The sequence below is a fragment of the Oncorhynchus nerka genome, linkage group LG27, assembly GCF_034236695.1.
Source record: "Oncorhynchus nerka isolate Pitt River linkage group LG27, Oner_Uvic_2.0, whole genome shotgun sequence".
In the NCBI taxonomy this organism is placed as follows: Eukaryota; Metazoa; Chordata; class Actinopteri; order Salmoniformes; family Salmonidae; genus Oncorhynchus; species Oncorhynchus nerka.
The window spans coordinates 64,841,197-64,865,158 of record NC_088422.1 but is presented as its reverse complement, the minus strand read 5'-3'; the positions used below and the strand labels follow the sequence as shown (position 1 = coordinate 64,865,158).

The following is a 23,962-nucleotide window of genomic DNA, read 5'->3' as shown; positions in this document are numbered from 1 at the left end:
ACTTTTTCCCCCCTTAACTTCTTAAAGCATTGTTGGTTAAAGGGCTTGTAAGTAAGCATTTCACAGTAAGGTCTACAACGGTTGTATTTGGCGCATGTGACAAATAACATTTGATTTGATTTGATAAGCGGTGAGAGAGAAAGCGAGAAAGAGGCGAACATGTTGTCAGTCAGGCCGACTGGCTTGGATAACATTATGTGAGATACGTTTGCCACGGCCCATCATCATATGTGTAAACCAACCGCTAAATCGCTCTCTACCACCCCGACACTGACCCCAGGGGATATCTGGGAATAGAGAAAATACAGCAGGATAATTCAATCGGTGGAATTGTAAACAGTATCACCCTCTCAGAGAGCGGGTGTGGAGGAAGCAAGGCAAATGGCACTGTGGCTGTGGATTACTTAAGCCTGTCACCTCCGGGTTGGGCCGGGTGATACACAGAGATTTAATGATGAGAGAAGGTATTGGGAGCCGGAGTAAATGAGATCTTTATTAATGATAGACTGGATGAGAGTTCTACTTCCTCTACACAGGGCTTCCAGTAAAAAGTTTAGCTAAGCTGAACAGTAGGAACATTCACAATTGACCTCAAATCAGTCCAGCTATAAAGTGTATTAGATATACACTGAGTGTACAAAACATTAGGAATAACAGCTCTTTCCAACACAGACATAGACTGACCAGGTGACCTGCGGGCTCTCCTTCACTGTAGCCAACGTGAGTAAAACATTCATACAGTCAGGTATCTGCTCCTCATAGAGACATACAGTCAGGTATCTGCTCCTCATAGAGACTCATACAGTCAGGTATCTGCTCCTCATAGAAACCCATAAAGAGTCAGGTAGCGGGTCCTCTCCTCTGCTGGTGCTCTGTGCTCAGTGGGACAGTAAAAGGTGCTGTCCAGGAACCTCAGTAATGACTGCTTGATTTCAAATGAGTCGCGGAGCTGACTAACTCCCTGGCCACTGCTCCCTCCACCCTCCATCACTGTGCTGCAGAGTGCTGCCTGTCTGCCTGCGTGCAGAGCTATTTTAGACTCTGGCCGCGCTCCGGCTCATTCAGATAGACTTAATGTCCCCAGAACACAGCAGGACAGAAACATTTGACATGATCCGGGGTTACAGACAAAAACAGGACTTGCCATTAGCCAGTGCTGTAGTACAAAAATGGTTCATAAGGGCCATTTTCTATGCAAGACTACAGTGGGCCATTCATTTGCCATATAGCAGTACAAATCCAGAGTGAAACCTGACGGACAACATTGACTTTATTCTAAAACGTTTCACCTTTTTTTCCTATTCTACTTGGATCGAGACATTGAAAGAGACTGGCTAACGATTTTGAGTAAAAAGGTGAGAGTGATCTGAGATACTTTGTAAAAAAAAAGGTGAGAGCATTTGAGATACTTTGTAACTGTGTAACCAAAGCAACAAGAAAACATCCTCCTCCTGGTTCTGCATGTGTAACATGCTCTGTTATGTAATTACTGCATAACACAACAACATTAAAGCAGTGGGCACAGAAACGCCAACTTACTATTGAGAGGTGAAGACACAAATGGCAGTCGGTGGTGATGCATACAGTATCTCTCAATTACTTTATTATCTCAAATATTTTCTTCTAAGAGTTGAAGAGGAGGATGATGCCCTACTTCTTATTAGTAAATGTTGCATTATCTTATTAGTTCAAATTCTCTCTGGTAACTTTCTGTTATTGAGTAGATTGTATTCCATACTCTTATGCATCATTGGGTACAGCTGTGCAGACAGCTGGGCAGTATCAGAACAAACTGACCAGGGGTCATCTGACTACTTGGAGTATCCTGATGTTGTGGGTAGAGAAGGATTTGTTTAGCTAGTAATCACTGTCGAGCACTGGGGCCCTTCAAAAGCACTAAATCAGGAGTTCCCCAACATTTTGGGGCCGCGACACCCCCATGTAAAAAAAAGGTGATGGAATCAACAGCCAATGTTTACCTTTTTAATTAGGAATATGACAGTCTATTACAAATCAGTCTGACACTATTTATGACAGTATTTCAATCTGAAGGAAGTATGGTTTGAAGTGACATCAAAAACGTATTGAGAAGTTCAGAAGAACATCAGGGAATAATGTTGTCTGATCTTCTGTGTAGAAAATAACATAATCATTGATAATGTTTTTCCCATCCCTGTCTGATTTAGTGCCTGGTCTTGTCCACTCTGTCCTATTGAGACCAATAGAGGTGATGGGGTGGGGTCATAATATTGTGTAGTTTAAACCGTTCTAAAGATAGAACAACATTTGTAGGAAGAAAACAGAAACCGCTCTGTTTATTACAACCACATATAACGGCGGAGGTTACTTACTTAACCGTGGTTCTATGAACCAAGCACCCCCCCCCAGTTAATCTCGCAACCCCATTTTCAAATCAGGTGACCCCACATGAGGCTGCGACCCCTAGTTTGGGAAACGCTGCACTAAATACTGTGCATAATACCCACATACCTCTTAACTTTTCTAACCCATATTGTTAGTCAGCTCTAGTCAGAAGGAATGTAAGTCGCTCTGGATAAGAGCGTCTGCTAAATGACTTAAATGTAAATGTAAATGTAAAGTTATCAGCTGTTGCCCTGGATACTTTCAGCTGGGTTTTTTCCTACTCGTTTTTATGAATAAATTATGATCATGCTGATCCAGGAAAGAGGGTGAGAGTCTCAGCTTGCAGAAGTGTGTGTATGTGTGTGTTTGTTTACGTGTGTCTGATATTCATCACACAGCTCAGCAATGTTATTAATCCCTTCAGGGTGCAATAAACTACCAGCACCACATAAACATTGAAAATAGGGCTTTTTCGCTCGAAATAAACACGCTGATACAGACGTTTGTCGAGAGTCACTCCAGAATTTCTTTGCCAGGTATGGTAGCGCTGTGGACACCTGAGGGCCTAGCTGTTTTCATGCCAGGGTTTCATGAGTGTTACACCAAGCTGAGAATCCCCTCTCTGATTCGGGTGAGAATACTTTGCACGTTGCAGTCACCCCCCTTATGGGAACTATAAGTCCCCTAGGATGCTAACACAAGGTGTTGCATCCTAAAAATCATTAATGGTTAGCTAGCAAAATCAGATATACAGTAACACTGCTACAGCCTAGCCCTGTTTAGATTGTCTAATCAATCCTGCCTGCAGTCTACTGCTGTTTTCAATCATCTACATGCTGTATGGGGTGGTAGGTAGTCTAGCGGTTATGAGCATTGGCCCAGTAATCGAAAGGTTACTGGTTTGAATCCCTGAGCTGACTAGGTGAAAATCTGTTGATGTGCCCTTCAGCAAGTCACTTAATCCTAATTGATCCTAATTGCTCCTAATTGCTCCTTAAGTCTCTTTGCTAAATTAGGTAAATGTATGTTTGCATACACATTCATTTCCCTGAGCACAGTTGTATAATTGAGCATAATTTGTCATAAGATGAAACTACAGTATGGAGAATCATGGGACTTCTCCAGAAACACCTGTGGCGCATATGACACAGAATGTGTTACATTCCAACGCATAGAGAGACGTTCAAAACTATGATACATGAATGCAGGTGCGTTAGGCTGTCAAAAAGTTGGACGTAAAGGGCTGTATACATCTTTATATGTATACAATGTACTCCAAAGCCCAAGGACAGGTGTGGGTCACTAGAGGAGGACCTCTGGCTTCCGGCCTATAGCTCTAGAGAGATGACAGCACTGACTGGAGCATATGGCCCAGGCTGTCCACTGCACTGCAGGGCTGGCACAGGGAGCTCACTCTTTCAGCTCCCTGGCTCTGTCAGAGGCCCATGCCTGTAGAGCTACGTGCAAGAGCAACAGTGTGTGGTTATGAATGTGCTGTACATACCTTATTGTGCATATACCTGTAGATGTTAGTGTGAGTTTTTGCATGTGTGTGAATGCATGCATGTGTGTTGATGTCACTTGTTAAATCCACTTCAATCAGTGTAGATGAAGGGGAGGAGACAGGTTAAAGAAGGATTTTTAAGCCTTGAGACAATTGAGACATGGATTGTGTATGTGTGCCATTCAGAGGGTGAATGGGCCAGACAAAATATTTAAGAACCTTTCAACGGGGTATGGTAGTAGGTGCACCGGTTTGTGCCAAGAACTTCAACGCTGCTGTTTTCACTCTCAACAGTTTCCCATGTGAATCAAGAATGGTCCACCATCCAAAGGACATCCAGCCAACTTGACACAACTGTGGGAAGCATTAGAGTCAAAATCCGCCAGCATCCCTGTGGAACGCTTTCGACACCTTGTAGAGTCTATGCTCTGACGAATTGAAGCTGTGTTCTTAATGTTTTATACACTCAGTGTATACAGTACCAGTCCAAAGTTTGGACACACCTACTCATTCAAGGGGTTTTCTTTATTTCTACTATTTTCTACATTGTAGAATAATAGTGAAGACATCAAAACTATGAATTAACACATGGAATCATGTAGTAACCAAAAAAGTGATTTATATTTGAGATTCTTCAAAGTAGCCACCCTTTGCCTTGATGACAGCTTTGCACACTCTTGGCATTCTCTCAACCAGCTTCACCTGGAATGCTTTTCCAACAGTCTTGAAGGGGTTCTCACATATGCTGAGCACTTGTTGGCTGCTTTTCCTTCACTCTGCCGTCCAACTCATCCCAAACCATCTCAATTGGGTTGAGGTCAGGTGATTGTGGAGGCCAGGTCATCTGATGCAGCACTCCATCACTCTCCTTCTTGGTCAAATAGCCACAAACAAGGTTTGTTTTTGGTTATTGTCCTGTTGAAAAAGCCATGCTGGTTAAGTATGCCTTGAATACTAAATAAATCACTAACAGTGTCACCAGCAAAGCACCCAGAAACATCACACCTCCTCCTCCATGCTTCACGGTGGGAACCACACATGTGGAGATCATCCGCTCACCTACTCTGCGTCTCACAAAGACTGCGGTTGGAACCTAAAATCTCATATGTGGACTCATCAGACCAAAGGACAGATTTCCACCGGTCTTATGTCCATTGCTCGTATTTCTTGGCCCAAGCAAGTCTCTTCTTATTATTGGGGTCCTTTAGCAGTGGTTTCTTTGCAGCAATTTGACCATGAAGGACTGAGTTCTTTAAATTTTCCGTATTGACTGACCTTCATGTCTTACAGTAATGATGGATTGTATTTCTCTTTGCTTATTTTAGCTGTTCTTGCCATAATATGGACTTGGTATTTTACCAAATAGGGCTATCTTCTGTATACCAACCCAACACAACTGATTGGCTCAAATATATTAAGATGGAAAGACATTCCACAAATTAACTTTTAACAAGGCTCACCTGTTAATTGAAATGCATTCCAGGTGACTACCTCAGGAAGCTGGTTGAGAGAATGCCAAGAGTGTGCAAAGCTGTCATCAAGGCAAAGGGTGGATACTTTGAAGAATCTCAAATATAAAATATATTTTGATTTGTTTCACACTTTTTTGGTTACTACTTGATTCCATGTGTTATTTCATTGTTTTTTTTCTACAATATAGAAAATAGTAAAAATAAAGAAAAACCCTGGAATGAGTAGGTGTGTCCAAACCTTTGACTGTTACTCTATGTAAATAATATAACAGTGTGGTGGGCGTGTGTATTTGTGCTGGGTTGTGCCCAGTTCTCTCTCTGCGGAAGCAAGTTCCTTCACAGGCTCCACAGGTGAGCTGCTGATCTAGGTGGTGTAAGCTCTGTAGTTTCCCTCAGCCATCTGTGGCAATGGCAGCACTGCCCAGCATCACATGCCTTTCCCTTCATCCATCCACTCCACTCCGCTGCCTCCTATCCCTGACTATGCACACAATGTACACTACAAAACACACTCTCTCTCTTATCCTCTCCAATGCACTGGTTCCTCAGCCAACATATTTAGATATTTCTATTTTTCACTGGATATTCTTCATGATCTAAATCTACCTCAATCGAAATTCAGGCATAAGAAAACAGTCCTGTGGTGTGGTTGATGTTTCCCACGTTAATTGGAACAGCAATGAAGAATACGTAATAAGAATACGAGTGATTTCCCTCCCTCCCTCCACAGCATAGCAGAGATGGATGGAGGCTATGAGAGGCAGAGGCATTGACAGAGTGGCTTGTTCAGCATCAACAATCAAGCCCACCACCACCACCACCACCACTAAACCCACCTGACAGTGGAGCCTAACATCCAAACCAATAATAACACAAGCTCTCTAAAGGCTTGAAAGCACTACTTGACAATTTTCCAATAAGAAGCTAGTAATCCTGTCTGGTTTTATCATCAAATACGTTGTGTTAGCATAGGACTTCCTTAGATGTAGCTGTGACAATGCAAAGATCAATACCGTTTTTGACAATCTGTTGGTCATTAGCATATCTGTCTCATTAAAGGACAAGCTATCAACAACCAGGTGTTGGCATATAGCGCAGAACAAAGACTTGTGTTTTCCATGTGAAGAGACACGATTGGCTAAACCTCCTCTTCCACTTCCTCTCACTCGTGCCCACTCAATCTCTCTCTTGTAAGCCTTGTTTATACCTGGCGCTAACATGCATCCTGTGTCCTGATCTTGTCCACATTCTGACTGTGCCCACATTTTCAGATATACATCTACACATGGTATTTAAATGTCTCTTATCCATCCACTGTGTCCAAATTCTGACCAGATTTCTTGGTCCCTCCCTGTATGCAAATTATTTGACAGATGTTATTTAAAAAAAAATATATGTATTTATTGATTTTAAGACACATTGATATCATCAGTCAATGTTGCCACCTGACTGATGATTTTAGAAGGCAGGATAATGGTGATTTAAATTATTTCACTGTCCAGATCCGTCTACACTAAGATATCGAGACACAATGCGTGCCTGACTATCTCTGGAGTTGGTCAGGAAGACCTGATCACAATCCGTCTTTTAATGTTCTACACCTGTCTAAAAATGTGGGCACAATCAGAATGTGGACAAGATCAGGACAAAAGACGAATGTTAGAACCAGTTATAAATGGGGCTTTAGCCTACGTTTACATACTGTATGTAACCTACAGGTTTATCTGATGGAAAATTAGGCAGGACATTACTATCTATACAGAAATTGAGCAGATTGATATAACGCCAAACTGACTTACACACTATTCAGTGACATTAATAGCCCTGTCTATGGCATGTTATATTCCATATTTTTCATAATTTGTTGTTGAACAGGAAAGGGCCTGATGTTTCAGATGGCTCCTCTGGAGGGAGAGGTAATTTCACCCTCTTTAGAGGCCCCTTACAGGGCCGTACACAGGGGCCGCCACACTAATGGAACTGTCATATAAATGCAAATAACATTGTGACTCTGTGAAACAAACCTTGAAGGGCAAGCAGGCAGAATTGAGCCGGATAAACAAACCACGCACGCACGCACGCACGCACGCACGCACGCACGCACGCACACACACACACACACACACACACACGGAGTCCTGGGTGGCAGGTAGCCTAGCATTTAGGAGTGTTGGGCCTGTAGCCGACAAGGTAAAACATCTATCTATGTGTCCTTGAGCAAGGCACTTAACCCTAATTGTTTCAGGGTCAAAAATTGAAGCTGAAATTGGGATTCTATTTCAGGAATAAGGCCTGTTTTTCTTTTGAAACCAGAAGGAGGCTAGTATCAGCTACATTTATGCCTTTACTAGACTATAGGGATATTTTATATATGAATGCTTCCGCATTCCGCAGTGTTTGAGATCATGACACCCTATTGACACCCTTTACCATGGCAATTTATTTTAAACTGCAAAACCCTTACGCACCACTGCACTTTGTATACCAGGGTTGGCTGGCCTTCTCTAGTCACTCATAGGCTCAGGCACTGGTATACATTTATTTACAAAGCCATTTTGGGTTTACTACCTTTTTATTTGGGCATTTGTATTGTTCAGAAATGTGGTGGGTACTCTCTTCGTTCGCTGGACTTTATCCTGCTAACTGTTCCAAATGTCCGAACTGAATTTGGTAAAAGTGCTTTTATTTACTCTGCGCCATTGTCTTGGAACACCTTACAAAATACTTTTAAACTGGAAGAACTTGTCCCGATTGGTGTTTTTAAATCCCTGACCTTTCAATGTTTTTAATTTGCTGTTTTTGATTTTGTTATACTCATGTGAATTCTTTGGTTTTTACTAGATTACTTTTTACTTTTTACTAGATTTGTTTTTCATGTTGTTTGTAATTTTTGTAATGACTTGGTGCTGCCTATCTTGGCCAGGACACTCTTAAAATATATTTAAAATCTCAATGAGCCCTTCCTGGTTAAATAAAAAAATAAAAAATAAGGGTTCCGGTCCATAATGACTGACCTGTGCTCTGACCCCACTCTCCGAGGGTGTTTAAGTGTGATATGAAACAAATGTATTTCCAATTCACATGTGTGAAATAGGACAAAAGTAAGCACCCACCTAATTATCTTATCTCATCTTTATACCTGAGGGAGGGGAGGGAAAGGTGGGTGGCTTCAAACCAAACCCACAGAGTAGTCTGTCCATCTACAATAGTTACAGAAAGGTTGCATTTCCTCTCAGGTTTGTTTTCTATCTTCATTCTGAAATACATGGGGTCATTCCAAGATAGTGAAATCATCAGGAGCAGTTTAGGATGTAATCACAGCCCAGTAGTCAGTAAGCAGGTGTAGTGTCAGCCAGGGATCAGAGTGGAGATGATGTGGTGGAGGCTGGCAGGATGTCTATAGACCTGCAGATTGAGCATGTGGAGGTTTAGAGGACTGCCAGGATTAAGCCTCCTCCTCCTTCTATGTAATCCAACCACAGTGAGGAAAGAGTGCATTAACTAGACTCTAGCACACTGAACCTAAACAGGGAATAAAGAACTGCTTCGTAGCCTACCCTCTCTCTGTGAGGAAACAACCTTTTGTTTATTTTATTTGTTATTTTATCTTTATTTTATCAGGGAGTCATACTGAGACCAAGGTCTCTTTTACAAATGAGCCCTGAATTACAGAAATGACAGAAAATACACACATCAAAATATAAATCCAATATGCAAGTAGAAAGAAAAACACATTCATCAGTAGTACGGTCCTCAATCAGCTTTCTAAATTGCACTAGAGGCACCAAAACATCAAATTTAAGAACATTTGGTAGATTGTTCTACCTATAAGGTGCAAGAAAACTAAAAGCTGATTTATCTAACTCAATAGAGACCAAAGGAATTTCCAGAGTTAGCCATCCCTGAGACCGGGTGTCTAAAGTTTAGTAATCATGTTAGGTACAGTGGGAGATTTTGTAAAAGGGCTTTATATATGAAAACATAGCAATGTATAAACCTACGGGACATCAAAGAGCCAACCAACTTTCTGGTTAGAGAATGCAGTGATGAGTACTAAAACTGTACATGGTTGCAAAGGGCATCAGTGTCTTAACAGCGCGATTTGCCAAGGCAGGATACTCTGAGCGCAGCCCAATCCAGCTATCTGGCAGTGGCTTCTGATTAAATTAAATTTTCACAGAACCACTTGTTGCAATTTCGATGAGACTCTCTTGTTCAGATATCGGTAAGTGGACTGGAGGCAGGGCATGAAAAGGATAACGAATCCAGTTGTTTGTGTCATCCATTTCGGGAAAATACCTGCGTAATTGTGCACCCAACTCACTGAGGTGCTTCGCTATATCATATATTGTCCGTAAGCTTGAGCTCACATGCACAAAAAAAATCATACAATGATGGAAAGACCTGTGTGTTGTCCTTGTTAATACAGATAGAGAAGAGCTCCAACTTCTTAATCATAGCCTCAATTTTGTCCCGCACATTGAATATACTTGAAAAAGCCCATCTTTATTCTCAGTTTCTTAACTAAGTCATCAATATACTTTTAAAATACAGCTTTTCATCTATTAAAATGCCCAGATATTTGTAAGCAGGGACATGATCAACACTTGACACCATCCAAAGTACATATGTTTAAATCATCAGAATTGTTTTTATGCACCCTAGAGAACAACATTTACTTAGTTTTACCTGCATTCAATACTCACTTCATAAAGTTATTGTAATACAATGAAGGTAGACTGTAGTTCAGATAGAGCCTGGTCAACCGTGGGGCAATAGCATACACAACAGTATCATTGGCATACAAGTGCAAGTTAATTTTTTTTACAGACAAGTCAATATTATTAATGTAAACAGAAAAAGTACAGGACCCAGAATTCATCCCTGCGGGACACCTTTCGTATGTCCAGAAAACCTGATTTAACACCATCAGTACCCCCAACACATTGAGTTCTATCTGTCAAGTAATATTTAAACCAACTGTCAAGACTGGTTCTCAGGTTGAGCTTGCTTCCATTTGGTTACACTAACCTAAGGCGATCCTCTCCTCTCATTGAGAGAGGTAGTGAGAAACAGTGTTTATTGTGTCATATATTACAATCAATGTATTCTAGACTCTCATTTCTTTAACCTTCTTTTATCAGCTGGCATCATCACAAGTGTCTTTTGAAAGGATGGCAGACCAAACTGCAAGCGAGAGGAATACGGCTGAATTATTAAAGACGCCAATTAGCTGGGCTGTCATTTAGATCAAACACACCGGGTGTCTTTCACCGCAAAGCAGTGGCATTTACCAGCAGCACCAGAAGCTTGTTCAGGGAGCGAAGCAGGCTGTGCACCGGGCGGTGAGTTTAGAGTTGAGGCGGAGCACCCAGCCATGAAAGAGTTGAGCTGTGCAACAGTGCTCTAATGAACGACTTGACACAACAGCATGGTTCAACTCAACCTCAGAGAGGTTACCGAGGCCTGACCTAACTCATCAAGCATGCAGGAGAACTGAATTGTAAGGTTGGTGTGTAAATGGAGTCTTCTTTCCCCTCTCTTTCTCTTCCTCTCTTTCTCATATCTCTCCTACTCTTTCTGTCTTTCTTACTGTAGGTCTTCAAAGACCACACTAGAAGGGTAGAGGACAGCCATCTTGGCAAATTGAAACTAAAAAGGCTTTCAAAAGCATCTTCAAGCACAATCCCTAGTCCCCACAACTGTTTGCTGCTGATAAGGTGAGCATGGCTTACAGCAGTTATGATATATACATTATCATTTAGCAGATGCTTTTATCCAAAGTGACTGAGTCATGTGGGCATACATTTTACATACGGAAGGTCCCAGGAATTGAATCCACTATCCTGGCATTGCAAGCACTGTGCTCTACTAATTGAGCTAGGGAACCACAGTTATCGCATGGAAACTGGAAGGCAAATGAAATACATATTTTATATATTCCAAAACCCTTTACATTTCAATCATATAACCATAAGAGTGCACTAGGTACAGAAAGCCCATCATAGCAACTATGGCTCTCCACTATGGTGGATGATAATGTGATCTTCAGATTGATTAGAGAGCTCTTAACAACTTCTCACATCTACTCCTTACTACAGCTCTCCATTCCTCAGCCCATCCCTCCATTCCGTTACCTTGTCCCTTCACAATGGTCCTGCTTCATTATCATAGTCAGATCCTAACACACACGCACACACACGCACCCTGGGGATCACCCAGAGGTAACCCTCCATAGTGGTGATTATGATCATTACTCATCCATCATTTTTCACAACATATAAAGATAACAGTAAATACACCATCAAACAAATTCCCTGTATCTAGCCATAATGGTGACCAAAGGAATGAATAGGATCGTAATGCCATTTGGGTGGTAATACAGTAGAGTTAAATGACTTACTGAGGCGGGGAGTCTGGATACATCACATTCACTTGTGATAGAGTCTCCACGTAGGAGTCAAAGTCAAACGCTGGAGGGAACTCCTCGACACACGTCGACCTCAGCTCCCCGATGGAGCCGCCGTACGAAAAGCCATCCGGAGCTGTGGAGAGGCAGGGCAGTCTAATACAACACTAACGAACACAATAGCTTTTTTTTCTCAGTGAACTATAGCAGAGTCAGGATTGTAAATATGCTCTGTGCTCAGTTCAACTGAATTATATATCTCATGGTTTAGGGATCCTACATTGAACTGAATAAGCAGATCTACAGTAAATATTTATTTTTTGCAATCTATCTGCACTGTTATTACACTGGAGCAGTCGGAATCTGTTATGAAACATAAGGCTAAGGGCATGTGGCTCCTTGAAGATAGAGGGGCTGTGATTGAAGCCAGTGTGATATAATCTGGGTATATCAGCCTTTGGCCAGGCAGAGGGAGAATGGGGCGGCGTCCTAACACAAAGGATGCTCTTTGAGCTTTTTGTGCCGTCTCTGTGTGGACTGACAATGGGACCCAGTCCATTGGGCCAAGTGGCCTTCCACAGACATGGCTTTGGCTGTGTGTGTGTGTGCGATTCAGTTTGGTGCAATATTTTGTTACTTTCCCATTCCGTTATCAACCCCACAGGCAGAGTGTGGTCCCTTTAGATGAGGTTTCAGGAGAAGAGCACTGGTTGGTTTAAATGCCAGCTCTGGAGAATGCCAAATGTGGCATATTAATGCCATGAGGGTGAAATGTGTTCATTGGAAGACTGAACTGGATATCTTCTACTGATTCAGCTCTGGGAAAAGTAGCATAAAACATTCATGGCCATACATTTTGTCCCAGGGATTTGTAAATAAGACCTATGAAACCACTTGCAACTGAAAACGGATAACCTAAATCTTATAAATGAACGGGCCTCTAACACACCTGCTGGCCTCATCGATGGACAACTCTCTGTAACTCACCATAGCTGGCCCGCAGGTGGGGGTTGCGCAGACGGCTGTCTTTGCGCAGGCTGCCCACGATGATGGTAACGCAGGACAGGAAGAGCACCAGGCCGATGACGATGCCAGCCACCACCAGCGGTGACACCAGCAGGCTGGCCTCGCTGCCCCCATCACGGCAGTCTGGGTACTCATGGGCACTGCTCTGGTTCGAGCTCACTGCACAGTTCACAGACCACAGGTGGGGCCCAGCCACAGAAAAGAGAAAGCAGGGACGAATGGAATAAAAGAGGGACAGTGTGGAGAGAAGGAAGAGGGGGAAGAGGGAGGTGATAGAGAGAAGAGAGTGGTGAGGGAATTAGAGAAAGTAGAGGGGAAAAAAACACATTCAAACCCTTTGTGGCAATGTCAATGTGAGACGTTGCCTCCATGACCCTATGGAGAGAAACATGTAAGCTGATATTTCTCATCACACACATACCTCTCTGTGGACCGCAGGTCAGGAACACTCCCAAGATTTTCATTCCTCAGCGGAGGAATAGATTCTCAAGTCTGCAGTGTTTAATATTTAATCCTCAACCCGTTAGAATTTTTAAATACACGGGGTGGAACTCTTTCATGTCAGCTCAGGAGGCAGAAACTTCAGCCATTAGTGGCTCATCTCAAATCCCCTTCACCCTATTCAACAGAACTAGAGGGAAACCAAAATAAGCGCACACAACATAAATCAGATGTACTCAAATAACACCACACATATAGTCACACAGACAGATTCGATATCCAAGTGCAGGCCGAGATAATACAAGCTGCCGTGTTATCTTTGCCACATTTGGCATCTGAAAATCTTTTTGGGGGCCATCAACAGGAGACAAGAAATCTAATCAATTTATTTATGAGGAGGCCGTTGTCTAAATGCTAATCGTATTAGTCTCTATTCATCTCTTCCCTGCTGAGGAATTCCTGCCATAATTGAGGTTATAAAATATTTGTGTTGATCACAATCAATGTTAATCTTTTAATCCACAGTGAGCATTGTGTGTTGATTTGAAGATCTGGCAGAGTAGTCTACTCTGTTTATGTGTTGGCATACAGTGCCTTCGGAAAGTATTCAGATATGTTGACTTTTCCCACATTTGTTAGGTTACAGCCTTATTCCAAAATTGATTCAATTGTTTTTTTCCCCTCATCAAGCTACACACAATATCCCATAATGACAAAGCAAAAACAGTTTCTTTTTTATTTTTGCTCATTTATTTATTTTTAAAAAAAGAAGGAAAAAATGAAATATTACATTTACATAAGTATTCAGACCCTTTACTCAGTACTTTGCTTAAGCACCTTTGGCAGCGATTACAGCCTTGAGTCTTCTTGGGTATGACACTACAAGCTTGGCACACCTGTATTTGTAGAGTTTCTCCCATTCTTCTCTGCAGATCCTCTCAAGCTCTGTCAGGTTGGATGGGGAGAGTTGCTGCACAGCTATTTTCAGGTCCCTTCAGAGATGTTCAATCGGGTTCAAGTTTGGGCTCTGACTGGGCCACTCAAGGTCATTCAGAGACTTGTCCCGAAGCCACTCCTGCGTTGTCTTGGCTGTGTGCTTAGGGTCGTTGTCCTGATGGAAGGTGAACCATCGCCCCAGTCTGAGGTTCTGAGCACTCTGGAGCAGGTTTTCATCAAGGATCTCTCTGTATTTTGCTCCGTTCATCTTTGCCTCGATCCTGACTAGTCTCCCAGTCCCTGCCGCTGAAAAACCTCTGCACAGCATGATGCTGCCACCACCATGCTTCACCGTAGGGATGGTGCCAGGTTTCTTCCAGACGTGACACTTACATTCAGGCCAAAGAGTTCAATCTGGATTTCATCAGACCAGAGAATCTTGTTTCTCATGGTCTGAGTCTTTGGGTGTCTTCTGGCAAACTCTAAGCGGGCTGTCATGTGCCTATTTTCTGAGGAGTGTCGTCCGTCTGGCCACTCTACCATAAAGGCCTGATTGGTGGAGTGCTGCAGAGATCTGCAGAGATGGTTGTACTTCTGGAGGGTTCTCCCATCTCCACAGAGGAACTCTAGAGCTCTGTCAGAGTGACCATTTGGGTTCTTGGTCACCTCCCTGACCAAGGTCCTTCTCCCCTGACTGCTCAGTTTGGGTAGGTGGCCAGCCTTAGGAAGAATCTTGGTGGTTCCAAACTTCTTCCATTTAAAAATGATGGAGGCCACTGTGTTCTTGGGGACCTTCAATGCTGCAGACATTTTTTGGTACCCTTCCCCAGATCTGTGCCTTGACACAAGCCTGTTTCGGAGCTCTACGGACAATTCCTTCGACCTCATGGCTTGGTTTTTGCTCTGGCATGCACTGTCAACTGTGGGACCTTATACAGATGTGTGACCTTCCAAATCATGTTCAATCAAATGAATTTACCACAGGTGGACTCAAGGATGATCAATGGAAACAGGATGCACCTGAGCTCAATTTCGAGTCTGATAGCAAAGGGTCTGAATACTTATGTAAATAAGGTATTTTTGTTTTTGCTTTGTCATTATCGGGTATGGTGTGTAGATTGCTGAGGATTTTAATTTGATTTAATCCATTTTCCCTCTTGAAGCATGTGGGAACAGCAGACTGGGGTAAGGATGAATTGAATATGTCTGTAAACACAACAGCCAGCTGGCCTGCGCATGCTCTGAGGACGCGGCTGGGGATGCCGTCTGGGCCTGCAGCCTTGCGAGTGTTAACACGTTTAAATGTTTTACTCACGCCGGCTGCAGTGAAAGAGAGTCCGCAGGTTTTGGTAGCGGGCCGTGTCAGTGGCCCTCTGTATTGTCCTCAAAGCGAGCAAAGAAGTTGTTTAGTCTGTCTGGGAGCAAGACATCCTGGTCCGCGACGGGGCTGGTTTTCTTTTTGTAATCCGTGATTGACTGTAGACCCTGCCACATACCTCTTGTGTCTGAGCCGTTGAATTGCGACTCTACTTTGTGTCTATACTGACGCTTAGCTTGTTTGATTGCCTTGCGGAGGGAATAGCTACACTGTTTGTATTCGGTCATGTTTCCGGTCACCTTGCCCTGGTTAAAAGCAGTGGTTCGCGCTGTCAGTTTTGCGTGAATGCTGCCATCAATCCACAGTTTCTGGTTTGGGAATGTTCTAACAGTTGCTGTGGGTACGACATCGCCGATGCATTTGCTAATAAACTCGCTCACCGAATCAGCGTATTCGTCAATGTTGTTGTTTGTTGCAATGCGGAACATATCCCAATCCACGTGATCGAAGCAATCTTGAAGCGTGGAATCAGATTGATCGGACCAGCATTGAACAGACCTGAGCGCGGGAGCTTCCTGTTTTAGTTTCTGTCTATAGGCAGGGAGCAACAAAATGGAGTCTTGGTCAGCTTTTCCGAAAGGAGGGCGGGGGAGGGCCTTATATGCGTCGCAGAAGTTAGAATAACAATGATCCAGGGTTTTACCAGCCCCCTAGAATTTAGGGGGTCTTGATGTGGGGGACCGGGAGTTGTTGGCTGTGGTTAAAGCGTTGAAGGCATGGAGACATTGGCTTGAGGGGGCTAAACACCCTTTCCTCATCTGGACTGACCACCGCAACCTGGAGTACATCCGGGCAGCGAGGAGACTGAATCCTCGTCAGGCAAGGTGGGCCATGTTCTTTACCCGTTTTGTGTTTACCCTATCCTACAGACCAGGTTCCCAGAATAAGAAAGAAGGCAGACGCACTGTGAGTAAACAGGGCTTCTGCAGTCTGTTGTGCCGTAGGAAGACTGGGCAGAGTCCATGCCTATGACACAGAGGAGCGGCCCATGGATCAGACTCCAATACTCCCGGCCTCCTGCCTGGTAGTGCCGGTCGTGTGGGGGCTCACACATCTCCCTCCTCTGGTCATCCGGGGATCCGTTGGACAGTGCGCTGTTTGACTGGGATGTACTGGCGGCCCACCTTGGCAAAGGACGTGAGGGTTTGTTTCCTCCTGCTCAGTGTAAGGCTCCGAGACACCTGCCCAGAGGTAAGCTACATCCCTTACCCGTTCCACAACGACCTTGGTCACACCTGTCAGTGGATTCTCTAACCGATCTTCCTCTTTCACAGGGAAACACTACGATCGTGGTCGTTGTGGATAGTTTCTCTACGTCCTGCCGTCTCCTCCCTCTGCCCAGTCTTCCTACGGCCCTACAGACTGCAGAAGCCCTGTTACCTCACGTCTTCCAGCACTACGGGGTGCCTGAGGATATAGTGTCGGATCGGGGTCCCCAGTTCACGTCAAGAGTTTGGACGGCGTTCATGGAACGTCTGGGGGTCTCGATCAGCCTTACCTCAGGTTTTCACGCCGAGAGTAACGGGCAGGTAGAGAGAGTCAACCAGGATGTGGGCAGGTTCTGCGGTCCTATAGCCAGGACCGGCCGGGGGAGTGGGCGGTGTTCGTGCCTTGGGCCGAGATGGCACAGAACTCGCTTAGCCACTCCTCCACTAACCTCTCCCCCTTTCAGTGTGTATTGGGGTACCAGCCGGTTCTGGCACCGTGCCATCAGGGTCAGACCGAAGCTCCTGTGGTGTACGACTGGTTTAGGCGCATGGAGGACACACGTGTACACCTCCAGCGAGCCGTGCGCCACCAGAAAACCAGCGAGGACCGTCACTGCTGCTCCACTCCTGTTGCTCTGGGAGTGAACTAGCTATGCAAATATAATGATTCCACAGGCTGTGTCTTACACTACAGAACCATAAATGAACAGATTTCTTAAATTGATTAATACATTGATAGATTGATTTGGGGGAAATTCCATCCGAGGGTTTCTCCTCCTAATTGAAAGGAGAGGTGAAGTTATCCTACTGGTAATAGATATACAGTGGTGTGTCAAAATAAAGTCCAGTCTTCCATTAATACTGATCTGGAACAAGTCTGAGGTCAGTGTTAATGCAGAGAAAGGTCTGAGGGCAATAAAGGGCGATATCACAGTGTAGGTTAATTGGATTATTCTACAGGGCAACTCATTATGGTTATATATGATTCACAGGACTGCTTACACAATGCTTTCTCAGGACTCTTTTCCCCGAGCTGATGGTTTATAAAGATTGGTTTAATCTAAAAGACGGTAGCCGGGAAAATAAATGAGCAGAGAGTAGAGACATCAAAATCAATCACTAGATCAGTGATGCATTGAAATCACACACTATTGAATAATAACTGTATTATTTGATATGATATCTGATTGAGAGAGAGAGGGTGAGAGATACATATATATACAGCCTGATATTTCTAAAGGCATCAAGTCAAAGCCTCACTCTAAAAAAAAGGCAACTCTCGTTGTGTATCAAGCATCTGGGCACGGTTAGCATTTTTCTTAATTTAGTGTGATTCTTCTCTGCCCAAAACAGTGATGCTAATTAGCCTTTGCTCTGTCATTAAGAGGCCTTTTAGAAACATAATTTGAGCAAACTTCCGCTGTTGCTCTTCATGAATCTCACATACTGGAGAGGGCCATGACTGCGCCAAATAGTTAAAGAGTCGGATTATAGTTTGTTGTTTAAGTAATTCACCTGCTAAACTCCTAGTTGACACCATGTACCTACCAATTGGTAGTAGTGATTGGTAGTCCTGATACAGTATGTGCTGAATTCAGCAGTATGGGTTCAGTCCTACTATCCAGTAAGTGATGCATTTTGCAGTGCTGTGCCTGTAAAGACAACAGCATCAGCAGAGTGCCACATGGCCATGTTTCCAGGGGCCAGTGCTGTAGCCAATGCACCATGGATGCCTTGGGTCATCCAGCTGGCTGTGCTTCACATTGGGAGACACATGTCTGGGACGTCATATTGCCCATGTGCATGATACAGGATGTACTGTGGAGGATTCTCCAGAGAATGTCTTAGGTGAAGCTGGGTTTGTTTGTATGTGTGTGTGAGAGTGAGTGAGTGAGAGCAAGAAAGAAAGAGAAAGAAAGAGAGCAAATGTGTACGTAAGTGCGCGTGTCTACTGTTGAGCTGAGTGAATGGCATATTGTCAGGGCCTGGGTCTATGGAGCACTTTGATTGTATTTGATTGCTGCTCCTCCATGCAGCAGTACGTCTTGTTGACCTTCTCCAAACCTGCCCTTGGGCCCCTGACACAGGACCTCACAGAGAGAACACAGCCAGCCCGCTCGACGCAGAGGGTCACACCAGTCCAGAACACCAGGACTACGTACCATATATAATCAATGTACCCTCCTCTCTCCCTCACTCTCTTAATCTCTTTCTCAATTTCTCATATTTTTATGAAAGATCATATCCTCCCCTTTTCTCGATCACTCCCGTTTCATCCTTATTTCTTCAACTTTGCATTGGTGTTGAACACACAATTCCATGTCCATTCGCTTTCTCATCGACCCTCCCTTTCTCCCACAGGACTTCATTCCAGTTTTGTACCACAGATTACAATAATTATAGCCCACATTTAGTCCAAATGTCTTTTCCTCATGCTCAGATAATGCTGCTAACAGTGGTAGTCTGTCCCCTTGTGCCTTTGTGTTTATATGACAGCTGTGTACTCCCTGGTCAAGATTCATAAGATTAGAAGGCATTTCTCACTGTCTTTGTGTTTGCTCCCATAAGACTCCACTCCTATCCTGCCAACCCTGCCCTGTCTTTCTGTTGAACATTAAACAGGACCCATCGATAAAGCTCCCTGTGATTTAAATTCACAATATCATTCCGCTCCTCCTCAAGTGCTTTGTAATCCAGACAGAGCCAAGTAGTACACCCACACACTATATATTTCTCATAGGACTTTGGTGTTCTCAAACAGTGGAACTGTCTACTGTACGATGGTATCAACCTCAATATGATAACTCCGGGAATATGAACGGTAGTGCGTGAGTGTGATTGTGCGAGAGAGAGGAACAGACAGAGAGAAAAAGAGAGAGCGAGAGAGAGAGAGAGAGAGAGAGAGAGAGTGCGTGTGTGTGAGGACAGGCACAGGGAGCGAGAGAGAGCGGGAGAGGTGATTGTTATAAATTGTGTCTGTGTGATGTTTGTGCGCCCTGTGGGGTTAGCAGGCCTGGCCCCAGCTGCAGAGAGAGTGGGAGAAGAAAACCGAGCGAGGGCATCTTTCCTGGCACATTATTCTGGTTAGACAGAGGAACTCAGAGGCTTTACTCTCAGGAGATGCTAGAATAAAGAAGTTTTGAACAGCATCACTGCTATAGGAGCATAATATAAAACAGTGGGATACGAACCGAACATTATTAAATGACACATAACCAGCATCTCTATCTCTCTCAGAAGAGAGATCGGATAACACAAACAAACAAGTCTATAAAATCTTAAGAAGTTCATTTTCCCCCCTCGAATGACAGATTTAAGATATGATAACCACAACTTCGGTGTGAATTCAGTGTGATTTTTTATGTTTTTAACACAGAAGACGAACCATAGCTAATTAACACGTCTTCAGCACCAACCCAAGCAGGTGCTGATCATTTTTTAACACATGGCAATTGGTCAATTCTTTATACGCCAATTCACACTTTACCGGGTAGCCATTTTAACATATTTATCACACATTGGTATGTACAACCTTGTGAGAAGAAGTCCACTGCAGTTCCTCGTGTTCAATATGTTGACACTATAGGCTGATTCAGTGGGACATGACAAATACACAGTACCGCAGTACACACAGGAAGTTCCTGTATGACCTCAATACAAGACAATCGCTCTAATGCCTGTGTTGTCCTGACATGTACAGTACATACCAAGGCCACATCTAGTGCATCGGTTGGCCACATGCTTGTTTACCCATGTGAAACCTTGTTGGATCTAAGGTGACTATTACGATTCGGATAGATGATGACAGGGTCTGCTTTAAATAGTCTATTTACATTTACATTTACATTTAAGTCATTTAGCAGACATAGACTCTATACAAGCTAGAGGGACCATGCCATTGAGACATCAGTCTGATCCTGAGAGGATGTCTGGATGTGTTTTGGTAACCGTTAAATAAAGGTTAAAAACGTTTTTAAAAATATATATAAGATTGTACTGAAGATGGCTGCACTATGAATATGTTTAAGGGACATCCATCACTGAGTACATTGTGCAGGTGACAACCTGTGTCATCTATGGTGATGGTCACTGGGCCAGTAGGGAATGCAGAGTGAGGAGAAGATGAAGGCTGTCGTAGTACATGTGTATTACCCAGTATGAGAGGTACATGGTTATGTGGAGAGAGAGTAAAACACATTGATATGGCCCTATAGAATGAGGGGTGATAAGGACTCCTCTCCCTGCATTCAACGATAACAGTCCTCCCTGACGTTGTGGGCATTCTCTCAAGGTGACGAGGAAAACAAATGTCACCTTGCATGCCTCTAGAAGATGAACCTATTGTATGCCAGAGAAGAGCAGAGATATTTTGCAGATGCCTGATTTCTGCTCTGACCTCAAGGACATCTATATTTATTTATTTCAATTCTGAAATATAACAGCGTTAAAAAGAAGAAAATATCTAGCTCTACATCCACCTTTAACAATATGTATTGGTATTATGAATTAAAAGGACTATGAGAGTATTTTTGACTTAAATCAGCAATCCCCATAGGCTTCAATAACAGCAAAATCCCAACTTCAACTCCAAAGACGAAGGTATCCTCTGAGCAGGAAATAAACAACTCTGGGACTGGAAGACAGGCTGATATCCCAGGTCAGAACAATGACTACCACTAGGTGGCAGTTCCGTGTCTTACGTCACACAAGCCTTGCTACCTCCTACAAGCAACACATGATCCACCATGGGACTCCCACTCACACAGATTTGTTACTTGATTTAATAGGTGACACAACTCTTTTGCTTATTTCCCCGAGTGTGTCCCGTGTGGCACGGGTAGGGTTGCGAAGATAGCGGTAGTTTACCAAAGCTACCAGAATCTTCAGTAATTTCGGTAATTAACAGAAAATCTATGACAATCTATCGTAACTTTGGTAATTTATAGTTCAATAGCTTAAAAAATGTTTTTATTCATATTTAGTATACATTTTTTTAGTTCCATATTGTCCATGAGTTTCTAGTTGATAGACCACATGGTCCAAGAGAAAATAGCGAGAAAATAACTAATGAAAAAAAGCATTGAATCAACAATGGCATTATTTTCAATTAACTCTGCAACTCTTCCAACTGTTGATGCAACTGCCACCAGTTTGAAGGCAAAACAGTGACAACAAACGGACATAGTAAAATAAAAAAAGTGTGTGAAGAAAAATATAAAGGATATTTCATGCTGAAACCCTCATCTTTAACACCAATTATATTTAGGATAATGTTTAACAGCTTTGTCATCCCACCCCCCAAAAAAAAAATATTTAATACATTTTGCAGGTGATAAGGTCATACAGAGAGCCAAAAATAATTACAGACACCTGTACAAATCTGAAGTACCAAAAAGGGCCACTAGATGTCTCGCGATAGATTACATAAAATCCTTGAAAGATAACACAATTCTGGTAGTTTACTTGTAAAATTAGAAAGTTTGCAGTAATATAACTTCCCGTTGCAACCCGGGGGATAACAGAAGCGACAGGCAGGGACACACACACACAATTTCCCTCTTCGATTAACAAGAAAACATGTCAGATGTCCACAGCGCTTACCAAAAGACTGCAACATATGAGAAGAATAAGAGGAGAAAAAAGAGAGGCAAATAAAGAAGAGTGAGAGAAGACGAGAGGACTGCGGAGGGGACGAGTGAAAGGACTGCCCTGTCTCTGCCGGGTGACAGCTATTCTCCTCTCATCACAAATGTGTTCCTTCAATGCCACAAGGGGGGTGAGCGGAAGTCTTATGAGGACAGACACAGGGAAGAAATGGCCGTCTATGACGAGTCTGGGGGATGGACAGCACTGCGTGGAAAAGCACCACAGACTGTTAGAAATGCTTCCCCCGCAATCTATTCTTCTAATGTAAGGTAGAGCCTGCTTCATTGAGCAGAAATCGATCTTAGCCACACTACAAAGCACACACTGCAGTAGCTCGCGCTTCAAAAAGCCAACGTGTAGTTTACTTACAAAACATCCAATAGTAAAGGGAGTGCCACTGGTACACCTTGAAGTGTTGCTAAGTGGCACCGGGGATAATTGGAAACACAATACAGGTGTACTAGTAACATTCCATGCCCTTTTTTGAAAAGTACAAACTAGACCAAAGACATAGCAGTTCACTCATGGTGCATTTCCAAAAAGGTTTTACCCCAATGTTTTACACAAAAAAGGCTCAGACTTCTCTGTTTCCATCTATGCGGGCCGGCACCTGTGTCTCACTGGGCCGTGGCTCCGGCAGACCTGCTCTCACCTGGGGCCAAAGCCAGGCCACTGGTACTTTTCTGCTGGCATTTACTTAACAATGGCTGACTGTGAACTTGAACACTTTCTCACAAAGCAACTGTTTGGTTTATGCAGAGGTTGTTGATTCTGCTCTTCCTACTGTCAGCCCTAGCTATGGAAACACAATGTCCCTAGTATAACATAATAGGGCTGCTATTGCCAGGGACCTCACGATACGATATTGTCACAATGCTTAAGTGCTGATACGATATTTATTGCGATACTGTGATTTTATTGCGATTCGATACTGTCATTTTATTGCGATTCGATGTTCCAAACATGTTGCTCACCATATGTCTGCTGCAGACGGACAAGAGAGAGACATGGGAAAACACGTTTTGATCAGTCATGGAGTGTTGAAAACAAATTGGCTCCCTATTTAAAAAGAAGATGAAGAACAAGTTATGAAGGAGAAATACTAGAGTTTTTGTGCAGCCAGCTAGGGCAAAAAATAATATTGCGATATTGTCAAAAAGATACGATATGATATATCTTAAAAAATAATATCTCCAAACATGTAACGGTGCAGATTATTTTCCCCCCATCACTATAACATAAGGGTGTATGACTAATGTAACATTGGGGTTACAGTCGAAAAGCAGAAGCATTGGCTCCCAAGTGGCTCGCGGTCTAAGGCACTGCATCTCGGTGCTTGAGGCGTCACTACACACATCCTGGTTTGATTCCAGGCTGTATCACAACTGGATGTGATTGGGAGTCCCATAGGGTGGTGCACAATTGGCCCAGCGTCGTCTGGATTTAGCTGGTGTAGGCCATCATTGTAAATAAGAATTTGATCTTAACTGACTTGCCTAGTTAAATAAAGGTAAATATATCAAATTAAGGGAACAAATGTTGGCTGCTTCTCCCCACAAAGTGTTTTTCTTCAGGATG

At 43.3% G+C, this 23,962-nt stretch overlaps 1 protein-coding gene across 2 annotated transcripts in view; it reads right to left on the bottom strand.

Annotated features, from left to right (window-relative positions):
* The window catches only part of LOC115112136 (protein BEAN1-like), a 43,914-nt gene that overhangs the window by 5,183 nt on the left and 14,769 nt on the right, over positions 1-23,962 (bottom strand). Inside the window, exons 2-4 of one of the 2 annotated variants that reach the window (XM_029638964.2) lie at positions 13,197-13,406; positions 12,737-12,934; positions 11,744-11,885 (exon numbers count right to left, since the gene is read on the bottom strand). In XM_029638964.2, the coding sequence (XP_029494824.1) occupies positions 11,744-11,885; positions 12,737-12,934; positions 13,197-13,239 (383 nt within the window). In that variant the 5' untranslated portion in view covers positions 13,240-13,406. The remainder of the gene's footprint in view (positions 1-11,743; positions 11,886-12,736; positions 12,935-13,196; positions 13,407-23,962) is intronic. The other variant, XM_029638963.2, reaches the window with a different exon arrangement.